The 26,486-nt window shown below is 37.0% G+C and overlaps 1 protein-coding gene across 2 annotated transcripts in view; it reads right to left on the bottom strand.

The window, feature by feature from the left end:
* The window catches only part of FOLH1 (folate hydrolase 1), a 66,522-nt gene that overhangs the window by 33,419 nt on the left and 6,617 nt on the right, over positions 1-26,486 (bottom strand). For both annotated transcript variants that reach the window (XM_062196853.1, XM_062196852.1), the window contains exons 3-9: positions 23,852-24,038; positions 16,410-16,511; positions 10,304-10,429; positions 9,356-9,542; positions 4,827-4,920; positions 1,340-1,438; positions 980-1,065 (exon numbers count right to left, since the gene is read on the bottom strand). In XM_062196853.1, the coding sequence (XP_062052837.1) occupies positions 980-1,065; positions 1,340-1,438; positions 4,827-4,920; positions 9,356-9,542; positions 10,304-10,429; positions 16,410-16,511; positions 23,852-24,038 (881 nt within the window). The remainder of the gene's footprint in view (positions 1-979; positions 1,066-1,339; positions 1,439-4,826; positions 4,921-9,355; positions 9,543-10,303; positions 10,430-16,409; positions 16,512-23,851; positions 24,039-26,486) is intronic.

Below are 26,486 nucleotides of genomic sequence, written 5' to 3'. Positions count from 1 at the left end.
ATGTTACCACTGTTTGTAATATTTTCAGAGTACAACATAGGAGATACAGAGTAGGTTCTCACTTCCTACTCTTACTCTGTTTTGAGGATACAGCACAAAGACTTCCTCCCTTGGTGAATTGTTTATATTTTCTGTAGGAAGATGGAATATATCTCTGCTTTCAATCTTTTTAAATCTAATAACGTGTTTGTCACATGTAAATATATAGCTCTCTTCCAAAGCTGTGAGATCATTGTCTCTGACCTGTGTTTTCTAAATGGCCCCATGCTTAGCACAGAACTGGCATGAAATAGGTGTTCAGAAAGAGTAAGTAATAAAGAGCTGGTTATATTTTGCTTGGTGCTCACTATAAGGATGTCAATGTTCTTGATCCCTAAGTGAAACAACTAGGCTCTTGTAAGAAGTATACACAATTTAATGGTGTCTATTTTGACAAGAAATACATAACCTAATAGTTCTGAAATAACTGGAACATAATGAACTAAGACTATATAATAAAATGGATTAAATACCAGGTTATCTGAAATTGTTCGGTAATTACATGCCTATAAATTTCATCAATGACTTTAGTGGTAGAAAATAAAACATGTAAAAGAAATTAATTCAAGATTACCTTAAGTGCTACCTTTTTTGTAGATATTTATAGCAACTATGAGGATATCTCCTCATGCAAAATATATAGTAACTAAATCCAGACAACTTGAGAAACCACCTCAAACTCTCCTTGCCCTTCCTCCCTTTCTTTAATGGAAATGTGCAGTTTACAACTCACCTTAGTCATCTGCCCTATCTATCCCAAATATTCCATTTCTTACAGCATCACAAAACAAAATTCCCTCATAGTTACTTTGTAGTCAGGTGAGTCTCATTAGGGCAAAGAGTTGCTTTCCTTTGCTGCCCTACACTCCTAGAACTCAGAGCAGGACGTGGCACATAGGGATTGCATAGCTGGTATTTGCTGAACAATGGATGTCTTTACCTGGTTCCACTGCTCCTCTGATAGTACCAATCACGTTGTAAATTCTTGTCACTTTACTGTCAGAATGGATGTGCATCTTGATTTTTCTGATGCAAAGAAAAAGGACATGTTCTAAACAAATCATTGTTAGTGATTTTATGCTACAATTTTCAAAACTTCCATTAATGTTTAAGAACTCTGATTATACAAAGGCAAATATCACCTTGCCCAATTTTAACAATATATGAGTATTCCCCTATTCAATGTGGGATTTGCGTCCTGCTGGTACTAGATACATTTTAATTTTTTCTATCATTCTCTATAATCATTTTTTAAAATATTTCTCCTAAAACAGGGTTAAAATTAAAAAAGCTTCTTAACTGTGTAGAAAAATTTCCAGCAAAGCCAGGTCCAACATTGTAGGGCACTTTGAGACCTCCAATCCAGCTGCTCTCTGGTGGTGCTAGGCCTCCCATTTTTCTGTTGCATATAAAAAATACCATTAGCTGAAGTAAAACAGTGACATAGCAAGGTAAAATGTCAATTAACTCATTTTATTGGGCATCAATTCACAAGAACTAAAATGAGTGAAGAATAGTACAAAGTGCTTTCCATATCATACGCCATTCAGTCCTCACTAATCCTCACTAGCTCTTATGATGTAACATTACTCTACTTCACATATGAGCAGCAGGAGACTAAGAGTGATTAAGTAACAGGCCCAAAATTATGCAGTTGATTAAGTTGTACAGCTGAGATTCAAATTACTGAGAAGAATTATTGACGCAAACAGTCTATATGCAACTCGCACTTCTACCACAGTGCTGACATACAACAGTGCTGACATATATATTTCATAAATATCCCTTGAATGAATAAATGGGCTGAGGGAAGCCCTTAAAGATCTTCAGAATACGGGCATAAGAGATACTTTACAAATGCTTGTGCTGTAGAGCTGAAAATAAGTAATATTTAACAAAGCTATCTTTTACCTCATACATGAGTTTAGGTTTCAGCTCTACCACTTACTCTATGAATTTTTGTTTCCTAATTTGTAAAAAGAATATCACAAAATGAATTGATTGCAAAAATGTATGTAAAGCATTTAACACAAAGTGCTAAAACATCATGAGTAGCCCATGTGTGATGGGAACTATTTCTATCATTATAGTTACCATAATTATTGTCCTAGGAGTTACTCTAGGAGAAAAATAAAAATCAAATAATCACCTTCCCTTGTCATCAGTATAAATGTGAAAAATAGGAAAGAACATATATGATGTTCTGTTTTTTTCCACTCAAGTCAGCACACAATTTTATTTTAGTAACTTTTTGTTTAAGTTGTCAATGTTCTCGGGCCGCTATAGGATTTCATCTCTCTCCTTTTCTCCTTACATATTTATTAAGAAACTTTCACTTCCTGATACATTTCATTTGTAAAATATTGCCTTTTCTAATTAGTACATAGTATAAAATTGCTAATCACTTCTGGCAATCCACTGACTGATTATTAGGTACAACTAGCACACTCCAAAGATAACTGTGCAGAGGGAGTAATTCTTCTCAGTGTAATTTCTAACTAAAGGGTATGTTCTTTAAAGATTGCTTTAAAGGCTAAATTCCAATTATGCGGAATGCTTCACTATGCCTTAGAAAGGGTGCATAGTGACATAGGAAGTGACTATTGTAACTACAGAGTTTTGAATACAAATTATGATATTTTCATAGAAATTGTTATATTAATAATGATTGCATTTACAAATGGCTTATAGATGCTTACTTAAAATAACACAATAAACTATTTTGTAATTTTTTAGTTATGAATTTCTACTACACATTTAGGTCATGGCTGATATTGATCCGGCTAATACCAGAGCAAGTGGTAGACATAATTAAAATAAACCTCACTTTCAATCCCATATGACTTCATGTATTTTTTCTCTAATTCTAAAGATAATACCAGTTCATGTTTTAAACTTTTATATAACTGGGACTATACTATAAATACTATTTTGAAATGTGATTCTTCCTCATTTAATACTATATCACAAACATGTTTCCATATCATAAAATATTCTTATACAACATGCACTTTAATGACTTCAAATACTATCACAGCCAGTAATGTATTGGACTACTTATCTATTATTGAAGATTTGTACTGTTCATAGTTTTCCACTATTATAATATGCTACAATCTCTTTCATATGCTACAATCTCTTTCACCTCTTAAATATCACAAGTACTTAGACTTTATTTATTTATTTATTTATTTTTCTTTTTTTTTTTTACTTTTATTTAATGAATATAAATTTCCAGTGTACAGCTTATGGATTACAATGACTTCCCCCTCCCATAACTTCCCTCCCACCCGCAACCCTCCCCTCTCCCGCTCCCTCTCCCCTTCCATTTGCATCAAGATTCATTTTCAATTCTCTTTAGATACAGAAGATCAATTTAGTATAAAGATTTCAACAGTTTGCACCCACATAGAAACACAAAGTGAAACATACTGTTTGAGTACTAGTTATAGCATTAAATCAAAATGTACAGCACATTAAGGACAGAGATCCCACATGAGGAGCAAGTGCACAGTGGCTCCTGTTGTTGACCCAACAAATTGACACTCTAGTTTATGGCGCCAGTAACCACCCTAGGCTGTGGTCATGAGTTGCCAAGGCTATGGAAGCCTTCCAAGTTTGCCGACTCTGATCATATTTAGACAAGGTCATAAAAGATAGAGTGAGGATAGACTTTATTTATTTATAAATAACTTTAGGCAAATGCTCATCCATGGTGCTTTCAAAAGTTGTACCTGATCCTGAATGTTAACCAGTGTGGAAAGGTAAGAACTCAAATAAAAAAAGACCAGGATGCTTCCTTAATCTGCCCTTACATGGACAGATCTCTCTAATTCTCTGGATGTCAGACTCCTCACCTATAAAACTAGGGGCCTTGAATTAAGTCATGAAATGCCTTCTCATAAATACTAGAATAAAATAATTAAGAAGACCTTCATTGCAAAGAAAAGTCACTAAATGTCCAGACACCTTTGTCTCTGTAAACTTCACTTCCAGAGTAGCCAATGACCTCTCCCTCCATAAAGAATAGTGCAGAAGAAGGGACAAGCAGATGTGAGAAAGTAAGTGGGAAGGGGGAAAATGTTCCGATGCCATTTGGAGAAATTTTAATAATGGAAAGGAATAGACATGAGAACAAAGTGGAAGATGTTCTCAGTGTGTGTTTTTGTGGGTCCTCCAAGAAGTAAACCATGAGAAAAATGAATGAGTAGGAAACTTATTAGGGGAGAATCCTGTAAAAAGAAATAAGGAGGGAGCCAAAGAGGACTTAGAAGGCCATCAGACAGCAACGTCGTTCCGATTGAAGGTAAAGGAGAAAGGGAATGAAGACAACAACAAAGAGGAAGCTCTGGGTGCGAGATCTGTTGGAGCAGGTTTATCTATCGGATCACAGCTATAGGAGAGTCTTAGAGCCGAAGTCTGACATCAATAGACTCCTGTGCCTCCTGGAAACAGGTCAGTCACCATGGGAGCATTGATGGGATGTATATGCCTTGACACAAACAAGGTGATGGCTCTTGAAGCATAGTGACTGGAGCAGCTGAACAATTATGCTCCCTACAGTTGGAGATCTGCGAGACTCATTTTCACATCTCTGGCACTCTGTGTACCCCATATAAAGTAAATTCCAGAATATAAATACTACTCTTAAATAGCAACACAATTGCAAATTTCAGCTGTCTTAGAGAGCATCAGTACCAAATAATGAAGATAAAAGCCTAACATTTGGAAACTACCAGTAAAGAAAATTACCATAACAGTCATCTATATGTTTCTTATAAACTTACTCTAGGAGTTTCTGGGCATCATAATATCCAATTGGATGAACAGGAATACTTGGAAGACCAACAGCCTCTGTAATTGCACGCCTATAAGCATATTCTGAAAAAAAATTGAATATATGCCTAATAAAAACTCAATCCCTTTCAAACAATTCTCTGTAAGTGACCCTAAGCACATTATTTCTCATCTATTAGAATTAAAACAAAAACAATTGACAGTTTCAAATGTTAGCAAGAACATGAAACAACTGAAACCCTTACACATTGCTTGTAAATCAAAAATTATATAATGACTTAGAATAACTTGAAAGTTACAGAAATGTGTACTTACTAGAAAAATTCTACTCCTAAATATTTACCCAAGAAAGAAGACTTGTGGCCGGCGCCGCGGCTCACTAGGCTAATCCTCCGCCTTGCGGCGCCGGCACACCGGGTTCTAGTCCCGGTCGGGGCACCGATCCTGTCCCGGTTGCCCCTCTTCCAGGCCAGCTCTCTGCTATGGCCCGGGAGTGCAGTGGAGGATGGCCCAAGTGCTTGGGCCCTGCACCCCATGGGAGACCAGGAGAAGCACCTGGCTCCCGCCATCGGATCAGCGCAGTGCGCCGGCCGCAGCGCGCTACCGCAGCGGCCATTGGAGGGTGAACCAACGGCAAAAAGGAAGACCTTCCTCTCTGTCTCTCTCTCACTGTCCACTCTGCCTGTCAAAAAAAAAATTAAATTAAATTAAAAAAAAAAGAAAAAAAAAAGAAGACTTGTATAAAATTGTTTATAGTATTCACATTTGTATTAGCCAACAGATTTCTGACAACTGGAGAATGAATACATAATTTATAGTATAGTCCCACAATAGAAAACAACAATTAAAAGGAACAAGCTACTGATACACATAATAACATGAAAATCACAAAGCACTAAATTGAGTAAAATAAGCAAGGTATGAAAGAATATTCTACTGTCTGATTCCAATCATATGCAGTTCAAAACCAGGCATACTAATCTATGGTGCAATATACCAGAAATTAGTTGCTTCATGGGATTTTTAAAAAATATTTTATTTTAGAATAGTGTTAAATTTATAGAAAATTGTGTGGTAGTACTATAAAGAGTTCTCATATACCTCTTGCCCCATTAGAACATGTACCAGAGAGCGGCACAAAGAACTTTCCTGGAGTGATGGAAATATCCTTATGTCCATTATGGGTGACATAAATGTAGATGACTTTCAAACTTACATTTTTAAGATCTATTAATCTTATTGTATATAATTTCGTCCTTAAAATAAAACAGGGTATATCCTATCATTTCTTCAAGTCAAAGATAGAATTTTGTCCCCAATTTTCTCTCCCAATTTGTTTTTAAGGTTTATTTATTTCTTTGAGAGGCAGAGTTACAGGAACAGAGAGAGAGGTCTTCCATCCACTGGTTCACTCCCCAAATGGTCGCAACAGCCAGAGCTAGGCCAATATGAAGCCAGTGAAGCCAGAAGCCAGGAGATTTTTTCCCAGGTTTCCCCTGTAGGTGCAGGGGCCCAAGCACTTGGGTCATCTTCGGCTGTTTTCCCAGGTGCATTAGCAGGGAGTTGCACTGGAAGTGGAGCAGCTGGGACTCAAACCAGCATTCACATGGGATGCTGGCCCTGCAGGTGGAGGCTTAACCTACTATGCCACAGCACAGCTCATCTCCCAGTTTTTAAATTATGTAAAAAGAAGTTTACAAAAATGGAAGTTTGCAAAAAATTGTTCTTTTGTATTTAAAGTGGTATAATGATATGTCATGTGAGATTTGTTTTGAAATTCTCCAGATTAATTTTTAAGGGGAGATGAATAAATGGAATAAGATCACTAAAATTTTGATAACTATTTTTTGCTTTATATAATCTCATTTAATCTTTCAATTTTAATTTTGATTCATTTTTAACAGATTCAATGTAATTTGCAGGTACAATTCCAAGAATATAATAATTTTCCGTCCCTCCCTTCCTTCCTCCCTCCCAGTCTCTTTCCATCTCCCTTTCTTTCTTTGTTTTAGCTTTTGAGATAACATGTTTTAAATTTTCATTATAGTAAAATGGCTTAGTACGTCATTGAATAAGTAGTAAATTTAAAGCAAAAAGATCCTAATTTAGTGGGAATATAGACAATCACTACAAATAATAATTGAATATAAAATTGCATTTCACCCATATACAGTCAATTTTAAAGTAATCACAGATTATTAAAACTATAGTAGTATAACATTCTTAATTACTTGTTTGACAAAGATATAAAACAAAGTTTTACAAATCTATATCTGTAGCAATGCTGATAAAGAAATGCCTTGATAACTATTTCTACTTTTGAATATTTCTACTTTTAAATACTCTAAATTAACTCATGTACTTAACAGAAGAGAAAACTGATAACAGCAAAATAGAGAATTTCATAAATGTTACCCCACAGGGACAACACAAGCTTTCTCCCCAAATGCCATCATTTAAATTTAAATCATCACAGGAATATTTGTTAATCTGTTTTTGTTTGTACTACCTTAGCTTTGTGCAACTAACAGAACTTGGGAAAATTTCATTTTTAAAAACTTATTAACTAGAAAATGAACTAAAGTTTACATAGATTTATATGATTTTATTACACGGTGATATGTATTGTTAAAAACAAGTAAGACAATAAGATGACATACTACACTGTAAATATTTACAAAGCTAAAAAATGCCTAAGCCTTAGAGACATCTACAATTTGACAGAAAAGTCAGGTGAATAGAAGGGAATGGGAGCCAGTACTGTGAAGTAGCAGGTAAAGCCACCATCTACAGTGCCAGCGTCCCATATGGGCGCCGCCGGTTCAAGTCCTAGCTGCTCTGCTTCCTATCCAGCTCTCGGCTATGGCCTGGGAAAGCAGTGGAGGATGGCCCAAGTCTTTGAGCCCCTGCACTTGCGTGGGAGACCTGGAAGAAACTGCTGGCTTCAGATTGGCACAGCTCCAGCCTTTTGCAGCCAATTGGGGAGTGAACCCGTGGATAGAAGACCTCTCTCCCCCTCTCTCTCCCTCTCTCCCTTTTTCTGTGTAACTCTACCTTTGAAATAAATAAATAAATCTTAAAAATAGAAGGTACTTTAGCAAATTATCTCATTAAAGTTATGCAATTTTAGTTTTCAAAAACTACACGAACTCAATAATGACAGACTACTGTAAACATTATAGGTAGTTGAGTTCATTCAAAATTATTTCACTTTTTTTGCTAGTGTTTTACAGGGGAACACTTCAACAAAAAACAACTATGTGGACTCTGTGGGCCAGACCGCCTGGATTTGAACACTAGCTCCTGGCTCAGTGGGGTTAGTGATGATCTTGGACAGATTGCAAACTCCTCCTCACTTTCCTCCCCTGTCAGAGATAATAATGCCACCTAACTTAATGCTCATGAAGTGCTGGCATTTGGGAAACAAAATTTGATAGTAATCACAGTATTCTTTATATAGCAGCAAAGCAGCATGTCTTCTCTGGGCTCTGAGTTTATAGAACTTCTGTTCTCCTCTCCCTTATCCACAACTGAGAAATCCAAAACTCAGTGAAAACCATGTATTTAAGGGTAAATTGCTTGGAAACAAAATCTGATCTGACATGAACGCATCTGACAGCAAATCTTATTTGAGTCTATCTATGTCCTTTGTTTATTCCCTGGTTAGTATGACCACATTCTACTGCAAAAATATTTATATGCTTCTTTCTGCATTCTGTCCCAGTCCTCTGTATGTTCTACAATATGTGACATACTCATGTATGCCATATTACTTTTTATTACTTTTAAATTTTGTTTATATTTTTTTAATTTTAATTAGTTTTTAGCAGATCCAATATAGTTTTTAGATACAATTCTAAGAATATAATAATACTGCTTTTTAAATATGTGAAAAATCTGAATTACAAAACCCATCAGACCCAAAAATTTCAAATAAAGGATATAGGACATGAACCAATGATTTTCCTTTTTTTTTTTTTTTTTTTTTTTTACAGGCAGAGTGGACAGTGAGAGAGAGAGACAGAGAGGAAGGTCTTCCTTTTGCCATTGGTTCACCCTCCAATGGCCGCCGCGGTAGGCACGCTGCGGCCGGCACACCGCGCTGATCCGATGGCAGGAGCCAGGTGCTTTTCCTGGTCTCCCATGGGTGCAGGGCCCAAGCACTTGGGCCATCCTCCACTGCACTCCCTGGCCACAGCAGAGAGCTGGCCTGGAAGAGGGGCAACCGGGACAGAATCCGGTGCCCTGACCGGGACTAGAACCCGGTGTGCCGGCGCCGCAAGGTGGAGGATTAGCCTAGTGAGCCGCGGCGCCGGCCTTTTCTTTTTTTTTTTTTTTTTTTTTGTTTGTTTGTTTGTTTGTTTTTTATGAACCAATGATTTTCGGAGGTCACAACTCTTTTGAGTCTTAGATACAAAAGAAAAAGAATATACTTAGTCCAATTTGTCAAAGGAAAGTTGTCAATAAAAGCAGTTAACAATGTTAAGTTTCCTGTAATGATTGAGGTCTGATCACTCACCATTTGCTGGGTAACCTGGTGTGAGAGGGTCACCTGCACCATTAAGATTTAAGACATTTCCACGTTGGACACCACCTCCAGGGAGATTCCAGCCATCTGGATAGGACTCCACTCCGGGAGCAAAGTAGTCGGCAGGGTCTGAGTACAGAATGACTCCTATGGCCCCTGCCAGCTGGGCATTTTTAACCTGGAAAACACAGTATCTGTTTTTCTTATTTTCAGTTGGTTGTTCTACATTTGATAGTGTATTTACATGAGTAGATAAGCTTTATCTTCCAAATTTTATTGTTAGAGCTGTAGCAAAGGATATCCTGCAGAATGGTTTTGTTTTTCTTTCTTTTCTTTACTACAAGTTCTAAAAGTGGGTCAGCCCTAGAGCAGCATATTTGGAAAATTTCCATAATATGGGTAGCAGCACTTGCTGTTTTCCTCAGCGAGCTGAGAAGCACAAAAAAACAAGTAGACTGCACAGACAGGATTCCTATTTGTTTTACTACTGGTAGGCAACATTTTGAAATTTAATTTCCCACCAAAGAGAAAAAATACATATTAACTAATCAAACGGCAACTATTTTTAAAACTACCTTAAATGTTTCCCTATTATGTATATCCATAAGACATATTGAAATTTAATTTGGTAAATATTTTGGAGGCAATATTTAAAACAAAGATATTGAAAGTTAACAACAAGTTCACTGTAGGCTTCTTTAAAGGCCGTAGAGATAACTTACAGTTACAGAAAAATCTGTTCACCCTGATCTTCTAAACTGGCTACACTGCAATGACCCAATTTAAAGCCCCTGCCTAAAAGTTAGTGTGTCCTTATTACAGGGTGGGCATGTTACAGAATGGAAGATGACTGTGGCTGGTTTAATGAGGTGGTTCCACTCATGGAAGATAACATTACAACTTTTTATACTGAAGCAAAAGGAAGCAGATGAGCCTGACCTTATTTCCTCTGAAAACTTTCCCATATCTGGCAATCACAATCTTTCCAGAGCAATTGATTTTCATATCCCGCTCCAGTTTAAAAAAGTCTTCAGTTCGTGCATAGTTAACATACACTAGTTCACCCTGTTGAAATCAAGAAGGATTTGGTATAAGCAAGATATATTTGACATCTCTTGGAGAAAGAACAGTCAAGAATACCCAAGAAGGTCAAAAAAGATAAAATTCAAATATGACATTCAAGGAAAAAATGAATTAAAATTGCAAAAGTAGATGGATAAGTTCAAGACATATGAATGGAGTAAATTTTTATCTGCCTCCCACTTATTGACTATAGAGCCAAGAACTCCCCCAGTCACACACACACACACATTGCTGCATGCAATCTGAAGGGCTCCAGGCTCCTTGCATTAAGAAGCCTTTTATTCTTCTCAAGAATGAATTTACAAATAGCACTTAACTGAGTCTTCACAAACACCTGCTTTATGAGTCTGCTTCCCGTTGTTAATATGATGAGGTACAAGTTTTACAACATACTTAGTCATTTTACAAATGAGAATATTGATAGACTAAATCAGTAATTTTCCAATATCCTTTTGCTCACTTAGTCCCTAATTAACTTTAAAAAGAAATGTACCAATTCATACATTTTATGTTGACTGCTAAAATTTTTAAGATATCTTTAAATGTCTTCAAAAAATATAATTTCTGGCTGCTATAATTTTTAACATTTTAGGAACGATTTACATAACTGTTTATATGCATCCAATGGGAATCAAATACTATACTTAGTTACTATTCAACTTCATCCATTTAATCAATATATGAACACACTCTTCTCTTAGATCTTCTCAGAATTTTTCTCCTTCAACTTCTTTTTTTTTTTTGACAGGCAGAGTGGACAGTGAGAGAGAGAGACAGAGAGAAAGGTCTTCCTTTTGCCGTTGGTTCACCCTCCAATGGCCGCCGCGGCTGGCGCGCTGTGGCCGGCACACCGCGCTGATCCGATGGCAGGAGCCAGGTGCTTCTCCTGGTCTCCCATGGGGTGCAGGACCCAAGTACTTGGGCCATCCTCCACTGCACTCCCTGGCCACAGCAGAGAGCTGGCCTGGAAGAGGGGCAACCGGGACAGGATCGGTGCCCCGACCGGGACTAGAACCCGGTGTGCCGGTGCCGCAAGGCGGAGGATTAGCCTAGTGAGCCGCGGCGCCGGCCTCTCCTTCAACTTCTAATCAATCCCCCCTCTTCCCCACTGGAGTTTTACTCTAGAGCAAATGTGTTTTTGCTGGACATTGGGATGAGCTTTCCAGACTCCCTTTCAAAGAAGGGCATCTTGCTCCAGTTGCAGGAAAAGTGTTCTGCACAGTTGTCAGTGGCCAGAGCCTTCACAGCTTGCCTCTGCTACACTCACCACCTCCTCAAGGTCATGCCACTTCATAGACCACCACAGATTCAAGGGCTGATTGATGCAATAGCACAAAAACTTGGAACACTTTGGGCCAATCTAGGACAATCCTGAAGGATTATTCTAGAGCTCTGGATAGGGTCATTCAAGGTTGTTAGAGAGCTGGCCTTGCAATGTGACTGCTCCCTCTGTATATTCAGCTTTCTTCCCCTCCCTGCCACAGATGTGGTCCCTAACAGAAGCTCCTTAATTGTCATTAACTCAGTAAATTCCACTGCAGATTCTATTACCTAGAATTCGGATATTCCTGAAGGTCTTTTGTTTATCACTGTCAAATTCCCTTAAATAAGTTTAATTATAGGTATGTACCTCAAATTTCTAAAAAGTTTATATCCTGAAGCAGACTGCCTGTGTTAAGGAGATTCTTTAGGAGGCAAGTGTTGTAGGAAAGTGAGCTGCTGCTTAGCATGCTGCATCCCACATGGAAGTGCTGGTATGAGTCCTGGCTACTGCATTAACAATCCAGCTTCCTACTAATGCATCCTGGGAGGCAGAAGAAGATTGAATTACTTTGGCCCATCCCACCATGTGAGAGACCAACATGGAGTTCCTAGCTCCTGAATTCAGCCTGACCCAATCCTGGCTGTTGGGGACACTTTGGAAGTGAACCAGCAAATGGAAGATCTCAGTCTCTCTTGGTCTATCCCTCTCTGTGTCTCTATTCCTCTGCCTTTAAAGTGGATGGAATTAAATACATATTTTAGAAAGGAAATTCTATAGTAGCATGCTGTAATTATGGTTAGTATGAAATTGAAACTAACAGCTTCATTGCAAATTTTTATTCACAGTTCCTAAGCACAAAATATATACATTTCATAAAGCAATGAATGGGACATTAAAGCATTATCTTATAAATTTATAGGTGAATACATTACTGCTAGATTAAGTCAAGGGTCAACAACATTTTTATTCACATTTCTTGTTTTTACATGTAAGTTCTGAGAAACTTTGGATAGGAATGAAAAAAGTTCTATTAGGGAATTGTCACTAAATTTATTACAAGTTACAATGTAAAAATCATACCAGTTCATTATCCAAGTAACTTTTAAGGTGATCAGCTGGAAACACATTTGAGTTCATCTTTAATTGTGTTCAACTGTAAACAACCTGACTTGCTAAAGGATTGTTATCCAGATATAATTATTCAATATCTGAACATTGAAAGTACTATTTCTGGGGCCAGCATTGTAGCATGGTGGGTTAAGCCGCCACCTTTGAAGCCTAGCATTTCATACGAGAACCAGTTCAAATCCCTGCTGCTCCACTTCTGATCCAGCTCTCTGCTAATGTGACTGGGAAACCAGCGGAAGATGGCCCAAGTATACAGGTTACAGGTTTCTGCCACCCATGTGGGAGATCAGGATGGAGTTTCTGGCTCCTGCTTTTGTGGCCATTTGGGTAGTAAACTGGCAGATGAAAAAGCTTGCTCACTCGCTCACTCACTCACTCTCCCTCTCTCTCTCTCTCTCTTCATCTTCCACTTTTTCAAATACATCTTTTTTTTAAAAAAAAAAATACTATTTCTGACTTTGTCCTTTATTGGAGCCCAAAGATTTTCAAAATTCAGAGAAATGATTCAGGATGTGTTTTAGAATGGTTTGGAGATGTTTTTCATTTGTGAACTAAGAGGGACATGTGAACAGGGAGGCAGGCACAAAGTGCCCACAGAACCTCCCCACCGGCTAGTTCTGAATTCCATGAAAGAGGACCCTGGGTGACTGATGACATGGAGACTATTTTCCTTAAAATTATCCCATGCTTGCCCAGGGAAATTCCTCATGAACCCTAGTTTAAAATTTCCATCCCAGATGATACCTTATAATTTTATTTTGTTTTTTTCCTCCATTTTCAAGACATTTATCATAGAATGTACATAATGCATTTATACCAGATCTAAAATTGAAAGGGCTCCAGGCTGATACTAAAATTCATTTGACAAATTTGTTGAAGATTTATTATTGTATGCCACACAGCATTCCAAGCAATTCAAAATTCTTTGTTTTTGAAGGTACTGACACTAATGTGTCAATGCAATACTAAAACTCAACTAACAATAGCACTATATGTCTGGTTTATACTTGTTAACCCTCTCTGGAGCACATTTGTATTCTATTTTAACTGCGGCTACAGGGAGGGCGGGCAAGATAGCGGAATAGGAAGGGAGCACACTGATAGTCCGGGAAGAGACAGTTTAATAAAAGTGGAGACACTGCAGGCTCAAGGAAGAGTAGGGGAAGTAACAGCAGAGGAAACTCTTCCAGAATTAGTGATTCATAGTGGACCTGCGTGGAGACTGTGGGAGCCCACGATTCGGGACACCAGTGGCAGAATCAACACACTAGCGCTGGAACGCAAAGTGAGCTGAACCTCAATAGCCCAAGACACCGGCAGGCAAGTGGAAAGAGGAGACTAGAGGGAATGAGGCTTGAAACCCCATGGGAAAAAGTTCACCAGGCTATCTAGAAGACAGGAAAAAAATGTGACCAATACGGACACGAGTTTCTCTCTCTTCTCTCGCCTCTCAAAGGTGAGCAAGACAAAGAGCAGGTGCTATTTTGGACATACGTCATAAGCAGCGTGACCTCAGTCAGGACTGCACCTGCCCTCAGCCAAGCAGAAAAACCTGACTCTGGCGGGGGTGAAATAACAGGAGATTAGGATCTAGTGAATGTGTGGTGCTAATGAACTGAGCTACAAAGTCATTAATCTATTTGATTTTTTAAAAAATAATTAGAATAACTATTCTACATAAAATGTATCCTTAATTAATATCACCCACTTTCAGGGATTACGTCTGTTTATAAATTGTGGCTATCTTTTGATAAATCAGCAAGCTTCACAAATTATAATGGAGAAGGGAAAGGAGAGACATTAGTTTAAAAATGACAGCCAACTTTGAAAACAAAAACAAGTGTGATGGATATGCCCTTGCAACACTTCTCAAATGCAAGCTGTCACAGTTAGTTAGAAAAAAGCTTTGTTTGCAAACAATAACCTTCTTGTACAACTTACACTGAACCATTGTTCTGTGACTCTGAATAAATACAATCTTGTACTATTTGGTCTAGATTTTTCCCTGTTTCCTTCCAACTTCCATTTTCCTGTCCTTGTGGGTAGAGACTTAATTGGGAGACACAACCAGTTATTCTCAAATCCTGGTCCTTGAAACTAGGAATTAATAAGACCTAGGACTTTATTAAAAATACAAACCCTCAGTCTTCATCCAGACTTAGTCAAACTCAGGGGTGGGAATATTTGTTTTACAAGATGATAATAATGCATGTGAAGATCAGAATAACCATTGGCTAGATTATACTTTATGGACATTGTGTCAAATTGCTAATTTAGAATTAGTCTTAAGCAGAGCCCAGTATTTCATCCTTCAGAGAATTCACGTGTAGATTCAAAGGTTACTGATAGTGAAATACCTTATGCAACATGCAGGCAATACATAATGCAAAAGAAAATTTTCACTCTACAGGCAAGGTTGCAGATCAGGCAGTGCAGTGCACCAGCCTGCATACTCAACTGATATTTGAGCACAAAGAGCTAAACTAATCAGAAAAAGAAATCACATTCTACCTTTTCAAATTTCTCATTTCTGTGATATGAATGTATCTCCTCAAAAATTTGAAAAATTTGAAAAATTGAAGGTCAATGTGACAGCATCAAGAGGTAGAGCCCTTTATTAGATAATAGGGCTCCTCCCTCCCTCACCAACAGGCTTAAGGCTCTTACCAAAGAGGTTCCACACAGTGTTAAGTTTGCTTGCCTCCTATCATGTGAGGAACAATAAGGCATCCTAGGAGCAGACAGCATCCGTCAGCAGACCTGCCATTGCCTTGATTTTATACTTCCCAGAAAATAGTTTTCTGTTTCTTAGAAATTATGTAGTTTGTGGTACTTTGTCATAGTAGCATAAAAGAACCATAACAATCAGAAAAAGTGAAGTGCTGTGCAAGAATCAGGAAAATGATTATAAAATTTCAATGATACTCATGCAGTTTGAGTAAACCACACAAAATTTTCTAGAATGGCCACTTACACTCTTCATTTGGAAATGACAGTACATTTATTAATCAGTACTATACAACTGTGGAAAAGTACATAGGATATTCATTCAGTGGAAACTTCTTGGCAATAAAACAGAACTGTAGATAAATGTGTACTTCCAAAAACTCAATGCTTGGTGAAAGAAACTGGACATAAAATAATAAGCTATCTGATTCTATTTATATGAATTTGTAGACTAAGCAAAATTAATATGCAGTGGCAAAAAAATTGAAAGAATGATTCTTTCAATGATATGTGGAGTTGATTAAAAACAGGTTTAAGGGAAATTTCTGAAATGATAATCATATTCCATACATTTATGATGTTGAATTATGCAGGTATAAGCACTTATTAAAAGTCAATAAATGCGAGTTTGTGATATGTGCTTCTCATAGCTGTAAATTTCGTCTTAAAAGTCATTAACAAAAATAATATCCCCTTTTCTTACTAAGAAATTCTCATTTGTTAACTATTGAAAAAGAACAAATCTGAATCGCATTAAAAATCCCCTTATTTAACTTAATTATTGCCTGCATATTGAGGGCAAGGAGGGCTTCTGTGTATCATTTTACTTTCTTATACATTTACCTCTGGCATTCCTTGTGGAGAGAAAGCACTGAATGGTGGGACAATATCAGAAACATTTTCATATCCTGGAGGAGGTGGTTCAAATAAAGATGTATTGAAAATCTAGAGAAACAAAATGCAACAATAAAAAAATCAATTAAAGATTGATTAGTACAATCAAATAAGGAAAAATGTATACTAGCTCTTTATCAGTAGAGGGCTAATCAATCCTTCAGAATTAAAATACACACTAGATATTCAGCAAAGTGCTAGAAGCTTTGAGTAACTCATGAAATAAATAAATTCAGATACTACTGTCAGAATTTATTTAGGGAAACATAGCTAAAGAAAGAAAACAAATAAATAGCAATAATAAGAAAACCAGTAATAAAGAAAGTAGCTGAATATTTGAAGGAGAGGATCAGAAGAGGTAGTAAGATGATCTCCCAAATGGGAAGAGAAAAACTATGCCCTAAAGAAAAGATTAGGAATAGATTGTTTTATAATTGCAGCATATACCATAGACTGGTATAAATAAAGGCCTAAATATATAGCTGCTTCATAGAAGGTTAGAAGAATATTGACCCCATGAGAGAAGCTGAGAGAAACTTTAGCACCAGCTTTTGATTTATAAGGAAAATTTAATCCCCAAATAAAAAGTGGCTTTGTATAGTAACCTTAACCACTTAAAATTGTGCTAAGGTAATACCTGGCAGGAAATTAATATTAATTTCACTTCAATGGAAAGTTACTCATTTGGGGGAATCCAGTATCTAGATATACTAAGCAGTATTCATACCTAAAAGAATGGGAGGACCAGCATTGTGGCACAGCTGGTTAAGCCACCACCTGCAACACCAGCATCCCCTATTGGAGCACCAGTTCAATTCCTGGTTGCTCCACTTCCTATCCAACTTCCTGCTAATAACCTGGGAGGGCAGTGGAAGATGGTCCCAGTGCTTGTGTCCCTGCCACTCACTCAGTGGAGTTACAGGTTCCTGGCTTGGGACTGGCCCACACCCTGCCATTAGGTTCACTCCAGCAAATGGAAGACCTCTATCTCTGTTTCTTCCTCTTTCTCTGCCTCTTCCCCTTTCTCCATCACTCTGCCTTTCAAATAAATAAAAATGGAAAAAGCTAAAATAAATATATCATGTATCATTTTAAGTGTATCATTGAATTGGAGAGAAAAATAAGGCATACTCAGTAGCTTAAAAGAGGAGAAAAATTACAAGAAAGCAGGAATCTTGAGAGGTAACCTCAAAAATTTCCTGGGAAATTCTCATTATGTTATCAATTCAATTTTTCCATGAACTCTTTGAAGCCTGTTGTATATTCACTAAGACTATTCCAAAACTGATTTTTAAAAAATGTGAACTCAGATTCAGGAGGTTGAATGAGTCCTAAGATAAATAAAAAATAATACACATCCAAACAATCCTAGTCAAACTGGCAAACACAGCAGAAAATGAAATGCTAAAAGTTGCAAAACAGGTTGTAAGAGATTACCCAAACAAAAAACATTTAGATCGGCAACTAACTTCTCAGCAATGAAGACACCATTCAGTAGAATATTCTCTGCATAGTGCTGAGGGGCAGCATGCCCAAACTATAAATCTGTCCTGCAAAGATATCATTCCTTTTAGAATAAAAATGAAACATTTTCCCAAAATTTAATAGTTTTAGACTAATAGATGTTCACTTCAGACAAAGAAAATAGTTAAAAGACATTGTTCAGCAAAACAAAGCCTGTAAAAGAAGCCCTAAGATGATACAAGAAGGAGTTGTAGGCAATGATATTACAAATATGTAGTAAAAAGGAACAAATAAGAACCATATATAATAACAATAATGTAATATAATATTGTAATAAACATAATGTTCAGTTATAAAAATGAATTAGAATTTTGCAAATTGATAATTTATGATCAAAGTGAAGTATTCTAAGATTTTTACAGTATAGAAATATTGAACAGTAAGACCCATTTAAGTAGCAATAGGATATTTTAGATTCCAAAATACTAAAAAATAATACTACTAAAATTTATCAATGAACAAAGTAGGAGGAGAAAAAGGAAGCTTTAGGAGGAAAAAATGAAAGATTAAAATTCATATTAACAAGTATAAGTAGCCTAAACAGTGAATATCAGTAATTAACAAATGCAAATGAGAAAAAAACAAAATTAAAAAGCATAATATTACAGACTAAATAAAATCAGCTGTGTACCATTTTATAAAGAGTAGACTTAGGCAAGTTTGAAAATAACAAAAAAACACAGGTTAAGCAAATACTGAGTTTAAAAGTGATCTCATAAAATAAATTACAAGGCAAAGTCAAATAAACTTACTAAGAGAAATAAAGAAGATTACTACATAAGTTTCATTTTACCAACAATTCTAATTTTGTTTATATCCAATAACAGAGCCGTATACTGTAGGAAGCAAAAATTGACAGAATTACAAAGAAAATTCTAATATATATCTACATATTTAGTGATATAATTTAACTGTCTTCTCTCTCTCCTTCCATGATGTATGTGTAATTAACAAAAGCAGACAACATGAAACCAGATTAATGAAAAAGATGTTTCAGCCAAATAATGAACAAATTCATATCAATGAACAAAATACTAAATCAATAACAAAAAAATTTTTTTTTCAAAAAAGAGAAAGGAATCAGCATATTTGTAAAGACTGACCCACTAGGCACTGAAGAAAGCTCAATGATTGCCAAAGGATTAGTGTCCTACAAATCACGTTATCTGAACACAATATATTTAATTTATAAATTGAATCAAACAGATAGCACCTCTAAATTCAGAATTTTCAAAATAGTTCTAAGAAATTCCAGGAACAAAGAAGAAAATGTAGAAATTCGAAAATACTTAGATGCTAATGATAACTGAAATAAATTCATCCAAACTTATAAGATATAGCTGACATGGTTCTGAGAAATTTATGACTCTAGGGGCTGGTGCTATGGTGTAGCAGGTAAAGCTGCCACCTGCAGTGCCTAAAATGAAATGTATAGGAGTGAAATTGACATTTTGAGATTTGATGATTGTTATAGCCCTTTTCTCTACTGTTGAGGACTAGTGATTTTTTTCTTTATACTATTTGCTGAACTCTTTACTTAGTGTAGGGTTAACCTTCTGAGTATAAAGTAAACTGAAAATAGATCTTTGGGGGCCAGCACTGTGGCGTAGTGGGTAAAGCCACCACCTGCAGTGCTAGCATCCATATGGGCGCCGGTTCGAGTCCTGGCTATTCCACTTCTGATCCAGCTCTCTGCTATGGCCTGGGAAAGCAGTAGAAGATGGCCCAAGTCCTTGGGCCCCTGCACTCGCATGGGAAACCCAGAAGTTGTTCCTGGATCTTGGCTTCAGATAGGCACAGCTACAGCTGTTGCGGCCAATTGGGGAGTAAACCAGCAGATGGAAGAGTATGTTCTCTCTCTGTCTCTACCTCTTTCTGCAATTGTGTCTATAAATAAATAAAAAAATAAATCTTTAAAAAATATATATAGTTTTGGGGCTAGCACTGTTGTATAGTGGGCTAAGCCTCCTCCTGCAGTGCCAGCATTCCATACTGGGATGCTCTTCTTCCTATCAAGCTCTCTGCTATAACTTGGAAAAGCAGTAGAATATGGCCCTAGTGCTTGGGCCCCTGCACCCACATGGGAGACCTGGAAGAAACTCCTTGCTCCTGGCTTTGGATTGGCCCAGCTCCAGCCATTGCAGTCATTTGCAGAGTAAACCAGCAGATGGACGACATTTTTCTCTGTCCCTCCCTCTCTGTGTCTGTAACTCTACCTCTTAAATAAAATCTTTAAACGTATATATAGTTTCATAACAATACAGAAATTAAATCAGTAGCTTAAAAAAATATTCCACAAAATAAGTTGTCAATGCCAATATCTATCCTTGTGTTTGAAAGATAGTGTGTGGTTGGCACCGCGGCTCACTAGGTTAATCCTCCGCCTGTGGCGCTGGCACTCGGGGTTCTAGTCCCGGTTGGGGTGCCGGATTCTGTCCCGGTTGCTCCTCTTCCAGTCCAGCTCTCTGCTGTGGCCCAGGAAGGCAGTGGAGGATGGCCCAAGTGCTTGGGCCCTGTACCCACATGGGAGACCAGGAGGAAGCACCTGGTTCCTGGCTTGGATCGGCGCAGTGCGCTGGCCGTAGTGGCCATTTGGGAGGTGAACCAACAAAAGGAAGATCTTTCTCTCTGTCTCCCTCTCTCTCACTGTCTAACTCTGCCTGTCCAAAAAAAAAAAAAAAAAAAATAGTGTGCAAAGATCATTTAAATATAACACAATGTTTCTCTAGGGATTAAGAATGTAACTTAGTTTGTAATACAAGGATAATACAGAAATTGTATCCCATTAAGTAAATTGCAAAAATGCACTCTAAACAGGTTATGAATATAAACAGATTATAAATATATGAATTTAAAACCCTAATACAGACTAATTATTACAAGTTCCAAAAATAAATCAGACTAACATTTAAATATCATTTACTATCAACAGTACAAGAATAAAAATTACCACTCATATCAAAAATAAATTGTGTTGATAAAATTCAACATAAATTCATAGTAAAAAGTCCCGATAAACTTAGAAAAGAAGTGAATCAAATTAACCTGGCAAAGATTATAGCAACTATTAAATTAATGGTGAGATAGCAAGGCATTCCCTTTCAAGATCAGAGAAAGTCAAGGCTACCTGCTATCACTACTTATTCTCAACAGTGTACTATAGGTACTGGCCAGTGCAGTAATACAAAGTAGAGGCAGGTAGGCATGGAGGGCGAATCTAGTCTGAATTGTATTATACAAACTATAGCACCAGCTATCTCCCTCACCAGAGGCTGATGAAACCTAAAACAAAACCAAATCAACTACTATTATCAAAGTCCTGTGTTTTTTCTGTGATCCACATAGGGTACGAACTAATCTGAAACACTGGCTCAGATTATAAAAGAAATGATGCCAACGTGCAACAAAAATCAATCTAGAAATCAAGTCATTATATCAGTAAGCCTTTCATGCAAGCTAGTATTGAAGCTTTTCTCTGGCTTTGCAATAATCTTATATTTTATAGGACCATGGTAGATTGGCAAATTCTATTGCAACTTTGAGTTATTCCAACAATTAGGAAAAGTTTAAGATTGACAAAATTGCTTTGGTATTTTTGGTTGACTTTATCAAAGATAGAGTATTTACCAGTCTTAAAGCATTCCTTTACAAAATACAATGTTATCTGCATAGTCAAAGGAAAAAAGTATATCTATATGATGGTACATTGAAAATACTGTATTTCTGATATGATCCACAAAATGCTAATCCTACTTCTTGACTATGGGGAGGGGAATGGGTTGTCTGTGTTGTATGGGAGAGTAAAAGGAATCCTAATTTATTACATAGCTCAGCTGTGAATACTCATAATCAACTACATTGGAAGTCAGGAGATTCTAGGGGAGTACTGGTATTTGAATCCAGGTAAGAAAACAGAGCACAACTGTCACAATGGCAGTAGATAATGCCTGAATCTGAAACAAAAGCAATGTGTTATTTATGGAAACAGGAGCAAATATCAACATAATTAACACACAATTGAATAGTGATTGCCTCTAGAAGAGGGAAAATAGAGAAAAAAAGGCATTCTGCAGAAGTTATTATTTATGTGAATAACTAGGATAAAAATAAAAATAAATGAATTATATAACTAAGAAAAATCAACAAGTCTTATCATTCAGGAAAATCTCCAAAATGAAACTTCTACATGATTCATTTCATATGGTATAAAAGGATTCCATAACTTTATAAATGTTTGTAATAGCAAAAACAATGAAAAGATAAAAAGGACAATGGGACAACATTGGGAGGTGACAAAGAAGGAATGAAGAAAAATAGAAATCTGTTATTTTCCTCATTGTATATGGACAGTCTCTAAATTCAATACATCAAGGCTGAAGCTCAAGTATATACATATAGTTTTGACATGGTCAGTATGTCATTATGTCACTAATTTTCCTAAACATACATTTGAAGATTCTCTAGTACTTAATTGTATAAATATACTACCACTTACTTTGTAAATGTTATAAGACTATCTTTAGGCTATAATTACTAAAATTACCTTTGAAACTTTGAAATAGTTCAATGAAGTTTTTAACTTTAATTATTATTTAACATAGCAGTTAAGGGGTCGCCTCTATAGCGTAGTAGGCTAAGCCTCCGCCCAGCATCCCATGTGGGTTTCAGTTTGTGTTCCAGCTGCTCCTCTTCCTACTAAGTCTCTGCTATGGCCTGTGAAAGCAATAGAAGATGATCCAAGGACTCGGGCCCCTGAACCCACATGGGAGACCCAGAGGAAGCTCCTGGCTCCTAGCTCCTAGCTCCTGGTTTCTGGTCAGCTCAGCCCCCACCATTGCGGCCATTAGGGGAGTGGATGACTGGATGGAAGACATTCTCTCTCTCTTCCTCTGTCTGTAACTCTACCTCTCAAATAAATAAAATCTTTTAAAAAATAAAATAGCAACATAGAAAGATATAAATTATTCTGAGAAATTTAGCATGGGGTTATAGCAAAGACTAAAATATTAGTCAATAAGAGGAGCTTACTGACACATGTTGAAACCGTTTAAAATATATATTTAAACCATAGGACATTTTTAGTTCACTAATCATGCTGGATATATTTGAAGTTGTGCATCACTTAGAAGGTCCAGTAAAAGGATTTACCTGTATTTAAAAGGACTATTTTATGTATTACAGTTTGGAAATTAAGGCATGCCTATTAGGGATGAGTTATATTTATATTTTATGAGCTTTCACGTTGAACATATATTATAATAAAAGATCTCAATTATCCGTTTCTCATTTTTTTTCTATGAAATGTGTTCTAACTTGTAAACAAGCTTCAAAATTCCTGAGAGCAGGCACCATTCTATGGCTCTTGCTTCCAAGAGTGCTTCCAAACACTCTTCCCCTCCAAATGTCCACACACAGGGTCTGGGCACAGAAGTGAATATGCGATTTGAGACAAAGCTATTAAGCAATAATAAAATCTATCTGGTTCAAACCATACAGTAAGTCTCTGAACATCCTAGGGACCACAAATCTATTCTGCGTCTTTATAGCCTAAGCCTATTAAAAATAAACTTAATTACTTGGCAATTTACTAGAATATCATACTTGATATTGGCATACAATGCTAAAAATAAAAAAAATCATCTATTATCAAGCACTAATTTTTCAGAATCTTTCTAACGTCACATTAAATTCAAACACCACAAGAAAGTAGTTAACATTGGTAATGGAAAATTAAAGGTATCATTCGCAAGCTTCAAAACTATTGATTGCTGTCAATATTTGGAAGTGGGATATAGTATTCATTCATAGTAGATATTTGAAAATAATATATTTGGAGGGAAAATATCCCTTTTTTAACTTTTTTTTACCTCATTTCCATCTTCATCAATTATTGAGATGTAGTTGGGATGAGTCTTATTCGGAGAGGACAAGAGGACATCATAATGGGCTAACTCAACAGAGTCCAGGCCAAATTCTTTCCACTGGGATTGAATTTGCTTTGCAAGCTGAAAGTTTTGATCTGTTCCTGCTAAGTGTGGTATCCGTGTAAAATTACTGGTGAATAAAAATGGAAAGTGGTTAGTCAATCATTATTACAAATCAAGAACACGAGGCAGATCTACACAAAAATACTTCAAGATGTGATACAGTAAAAATAGGAAAGGCTACTATTATACATACAGGTCTTCAACATCTGTTTTAGATTTTTCATATCCTAATACACACTAATTCAAGAGAGAAATTAGAAAAACTGATCTTTGAAGAGTAGCATTATGTGCAACCCCATGGTTATAATCCCACAGGGTAGACAAGTAAAGTGTCATATGCTTTAAGATCCATATACCTTATAACATTCATAAAATTTTATTTTTTCCATTGTGTAACACATTTCATATATAACATATTTCACTGTAAATATTTCCATGAGTAGAATAATTTCACATTTTATATGTTTAGTGCCTCATGCTTTTATTTTAAATTTCTCCTTCCTGGGAAGTGTGTTGTTTCCCCAAATAATTCATTGATAAGTAGTTTCTATTCAAAGCATTTTTTAAAAATCCCATATAACGGGGCATCATGTAGCATAAAAACTTATTTACAGTTCATAAACCAGGAACTTCACAAATTTCTGGTTATAAATATGTAGAGTTGTCTAAAATCAACACTCTTCCATCTTTATAGTGATTTAAAAAGAATCAACAGGTAACATACCTATTATGATCCTTATTTCAGATAGTTAATTCTATTGTATATTATTGCTTTGAGCTTAGAAAATCAATTATGAAGGCAAATAACTCTAAATTTATAAAGATTCCTATGATTGGTTTACTTGTAATTAAACTGAATTTTATTTATAAAAGCAATATTAACATCATTTTTTGTAAACTTTTAGGAATATAACACTTTATAAAGGACTTCTAATGTGTTCTCTAAAATATGGTATCAAAAAGAATTCAGATTCAGGACATAGCCAAGAAGTCTCTATGTATTTCTTCGATGGATACCGGCAGAGAAAACAGAAAAACCACCAACATGTTACTATTTTCTTGTACATTATGCATATTACAAACTGGGACATAACTAAAGAAGAATGAAACAGGGTTGGCACTTCCAATGCAGCTCTCTGCTAGGCCTGGGAAAGCAGTAGAAGATGGCCCAAGTGCTTGGGCCTCTGCACATGTGTGGGAGACAGGGAAGAAGCTCCTGGCTCCTGGCTCCAGATCGGTGCAGCTCAGGCCATTGCAGCCATCTGGGGAGTGAACCAGCGGGTGGAAGACCTCTCTGTCTCTGCCTCTCTGTAACTGACTTTCAAGTAAACAAATAAAATCTTAAAAAAAAAAAAGTATGCAGACTATGCATATTTTCTGAAGCACCAGCTGTAAATTGCCCCTACATGCAAGAAGAGTTGCTATAGGGGAATCTTGAAACTTCTCACACACAATAAAAAGTGCAGGTGCAGGGTGGGGAGTGTGGAGGATGATCATCTGACTTGTTATTATCAGTGCAATTTCTTGTTACAGTTTTGTCTCTACAATCCAGTACACAACATTATGGTCTTATCAGGCAGAGTTGGAATCTATTCATTTGGAACTAAACACATCATGGAAAAGATGAGAAGAAAAAAGAGCTGGTTCAAAGGATTATTTGGCATACATCATACAAGTGGATTACAGATATGGCCACTAACTTGATACCTAACTCTAGCCATCTATTTCTCATCTGTATATGGAATCAATCACTATCTCACCAATTCATAAAAATCTGAGGTTTAACTGATATTAAATAGCAGTTCTTAACATTCTTTTTTGTCTTAATCAGTTATAATGTATGTCACCCCACAGATGCTGACAGCATGCGGGCCTTGGGGGTCGAGCCCCCAGCTGGCGCCCTAACGTGAGACCTGAACATGTAAGGTGAACAAGGATGTGGCTCCCAACCCCGCTCTGCTAGGTGAAGAGGGTACCTCCACCTCATTCTAGGGACCTCTGATGTGGTCGTGGGCTATCCACGTGAACATGGTGAAATTGGCTGCCCACGTTTTCTAACTTCACTTATCTTTCTACCTCCCACCCTGTCCCTTATCTGCATACCATGCCAGAGCCATGGCCAGAGGAGGAGCTCTGATGGGGAAAAAGGGACTTCCCTGGGCGCCCGGTTGCAGCTAGGGACCTGGATTAGAGAACATGTGCTCCTTTGGCCCTGAGGGCCAGGCATAACCACTGCTCCAGCAAAGCCTGGACTGGGTGCCCTAGTGGGTACAACTTGAACCAGGGGCCAGGACTGAAGCAACCAAAGCAGAGACCTCAGATCCTCCTCTCCCCAGTTTTGGCCAGCTTGGGCGCACACGCAGGGACCAAGCCACTCCCAGAACTCCTACTTGGCTCCTTGCCGGAGCAGGCTTGGGGTTGGAGCGAGCCCTGCCCTGCAAGAAAAAAACACCACTGCTCTGAGGCATGCAGGCTTTTTCATTCAAAGCAAATGGCAGGTCTTGGACAGGCTTTT

The sequence above is a fragment of the Lepus europaeus genome, chromosome 7, assembly GCF_033115175.1.
Source record: "Lepus europaeus isolate LE1 chromosome 7, mLepTim1.pri, whole genome shotgun sequence".
Lineage (NCBI taxonomy): Eukaryota > Metazoa > Chordata > Mammalia > Lagomorpha > Leporidae > Lepus > Lepus europaeus.
This window is presented reverse-complemented; position numbering and strand designations above follow the sequence as displayed.